This window comes from Urtica dioica, chromosome 8 (genome assembly GCF_054948205.1).
Source record: "Urtica dioica subsp. dioica isolate 48M chromosome 8, U.dioica_male_clone48M_v1_H2, whole genome shotgun sequence".
Taxonomy (NCBI): Eukaryota; Viridiplantae; Streptophyta; class Magnoliopsida; order Rosales; family Urticaceae; genus Urtica; species Urtica dioica.
The window spans coordinates 30,372,174-30,375,118 of record NC_142763.1 but is presented as its reverse complement, the minus strand read 5'-3'; the positions used below and the strand labels follow the sequence as shown (position 1 = coordinate 30,375,118).

Below are 2,945 nucleotides of genomic sequence, written 5' to 3'. Positions count from 1 at the left end.
TCGATGAAACTCAATTTTGTATTTTCAATTTTATGTCGGTCATCAAAATTTTCTCCGACAATTGGCATTTCATGTTAATATAAAGTAAATTATTATTGTGGTACTTAATTTAGTAATAAGTGGAGGTCGCGGGTTCAATTCTCAAATGCCCTTAAAAAAGTAAGTTATTATTTGGGATTTTTTTTTTATATTTTTATTATTATGATGCATGGCCAGTGCTATGCTAGTTCCAAATGTATTTTCACATGTATATACATTTTTTTTTTATGAATATCAATATTCAATAATATAAGAGATATTGTGGAGAAATTTAATAAAATATTTTGGAAAAGATGTTAAATTCACCCACAATTTAGCAATTTAATTTATTCAGTTATCAATTTATTGATTTTTGATATATTATTAATTAAAATGGATAGATATATAGACTAAGTTTTATGAAATTTCCTTTAGCAATATTTTTTTTCTTCACTTCCATCGAAATTTTCATCAGTAATATAAACTTATCAACAGTGTGATATATATATATATATATATATATATATACATATATATATATATATATATATACATATATATATATATATATATATATATATATATATAATGCAGGTGGGAGACAATATTACCGTCCAAACCCCACCTTGATCTGGCTATCTAATTGGTGGCGACGTAAGATACAATTTTATTTGGTCCCACAACTTCTATTTTTCTCTAGCTTTTTATTTATTTATTTATTTTTTTTTCGTTTTCGTAATCATCCTGTACCACGAAAAATTATCTGTATGTTTTTGTTTTATTAATTTTTTTTTGCCATTATATTTGAGGTTCGTGCTTATAAAATTGGGAAGATATTTTGAATAGCTTATCAATTCTTTTCTTTCTCATAAATTCCTTTTTTTCTTACATAAATAATAGTTTAAACCATTTTGGACAAATATGTACATTTTCTACGGATAAGAAAAACATGAAGTCATGCTACTTTTTTATTCTTTCTATTTATATGATTTAATTATAATTATTTTCTATAGTTATTTAACCTTTATCATTTTTACCATCAAAATTTTGGATCCGATTGTCAAGTTGCATACGCCTCTATCAACTTGCGTATTAATTTGGTAAAAGAGAAAAAAAAAAAAAAGTTTGACGATTTAGACTGACAACCATATGCCTCAATAAATGTTATTCTTGACATAAATAAAATAAATAAAGAGATAATAACAACTGCTTTTTGAAATTGAGTCTTTGGTCAGGCTCTTTACAATTGTACTACTTGTACCGTTTGTTTGGAGACCATACTTTCCAGAGAGAGAGAGATAGAGAGAGAGAGAGAGAAAGAGCACCGTTGAAATCCTGATATGCTGTTCTTAATTACAATGAAATGAAAAACCAGATCATCAAACTCTACAACCAAAAAAAGAAGTAGCACAAAAATCTGTAGCCTCATTTGGCCAAACATAGAAAAGCACATAAACAAAATTGAACTACAACACCAAAAGAAAAGGGTCAATAAAATTAAAATTAATCCTAGTTTTTCCATTACCAATATTTATTTATTCATACTTGATATTGTTCATCATCAACGTGATGTTGAGTCAGACGAACAATCTGAGAACTTTTCTAGCCTCTGATCCGCCAAAACTAATATTATTATTAAACTCAAAATTATCCAGCGAGGAGCTACTACTCCCGAGCGTCGTCGTCTCCGAGTAATTCTCCTCCTCCGACGGCGTCGCCGCCCTCCTCTTCACCGGCGTCATCCGGAGTCCCAAGTCCGGCGAAACCGCGCACTCCTCACCTTCCTCGTCGTCGTCTTCGTCGTCAGCCGGCTTTCTCTTGGGCCCGTGGCGGCCCACCGGAGAGCACGCGCCTCCTCCGGTCGCGGACTCCGCGAGTGGGCCCAACGCGCCGCCGCTGAGCACGGTCTCCACCGCCGTCTGACAGACCTGCCAGTTCCCCGTCCAGAGAAGCCCCACCGCGCCGTTCACCGGGTTCACCGTCCGTCCCACCGCTTCGTACAGTAACGACTGAAACAAAGCTGCGTACAAAAAGAAAACATGAATTAATTAAAAGAAAAAAAGAAATGATAAGTTGAATTGAGGAAGCGGATTATAATTACCAGGGCGTTGGGGCTCGGAGACGGAGGAGATGAAGGACATGAGGCCGGCGCGGCCGAAGAATTTGGCGACGAAGACTGTGGCGTGGGCTTGGGCTTGTGGGCCTTCGATCCACTGAAGGCAATGCCTCAGCATGCAATTGTCGCTGCATCCTTTCCGTAGTACTCTACACCCGTTGCAGCTCATTATTCTCTCTTTCTCTCTCACACATATATATGTATATTACAATGAAAAAAGATGAATGAGGCGGCTAGGTTTGTTTCTTTGTTTTTTCTTTCAAATGTGTTGGACAAACAAGTGACGAGAGAGGGGATGAGAGGCCAAAGGGCACATAAATATGGGGAATATATAGAGAGAGAGGGAGGGGTGTGGATTTGGCTGTGTATGCATGCGGAGAAACTTCAGTGATGTATTATTTGATACCTTATTTCTTGAGTTTTATTTTTAATATTATTATTATGTGTGTGTGTGTGTGTGTGGTAACCATGGTTGGATTTGGTTTGTGTGTTTTTTGACTCGGGTTGAGTTATTATTATTTTTGGGGTTGGGGGGTTCCAAGGAGTTGGGCAAAAGCGGCTCCGTGTTTCCACGGAAGGTTGCGCTGTTTCTCCACCGTTGGATTCTCTTCATATGGATAACAATCATTAAGCCATCAAATTATTTTATCAATGACCCATTTTTAAAGATTCCTTTTCTGTATCTTTTATAATTTTCTTTCTGCTTTTTTTCATCTCTGGATGGAGGTCTCACAGTCACAGCCAGAGCAAAAGTACTTTTTACCGTTTCTAGTAGAAAGATGGCGTGGTTTTCTAGACCATCATGGAATAT

The 2,945-nt window shown here is 36.0% G+C and overlaps 1 protein-coding gene across 1 annotated transcript; it reads right to left on the bottom strand.

Annotated features, from left to right (window-relative positions):
* Positions 1 to 1,337: 1,337 nt before the first annotated feature.
* Positions 1,338 to 2,530, bottom strand: LOC149389106 (LOB domain-containing protein 38-like). The gene is made up of 2 exons (XM_089624118.1): positions 2,120 to 2,530; positions 1,338 to 2,038 (listed from the first exon to the last, which is right to left on the bottom strand). The coding sequence occupies exons 1-2, from the start codon at positions 2,301 to 2,303 to the stop codon at positions 1,596 to 1,598; spliced, it is 627 nt and encodes a 208-aa protein (XP_089480244.1). The 5' UTR covers positions 2,304 to 2,530; the 3' UTR covers positions 1,338 to 1,595.
* Positions 2,531 to 2,945: the final 415 nt, after the last annotated feature.

Bases quoted from the DNA above. Each gene is read 5' to 3' on its own strand.
- LOC149389106 (XM_089624118.1), bottom strand. From the start codon at position 2,303: ATGAGCTGCAACGGGTGTAGAGTACTACGGAAAGGATGCAGCGACAAT. The intron at 2,039-2,119 runs GTAATTATAATC...TTTTGTACGCAG, and splicing joins CTCCGAGCCCCAACGCCCTG to CTTTGTTTCAGTCGTTACTG.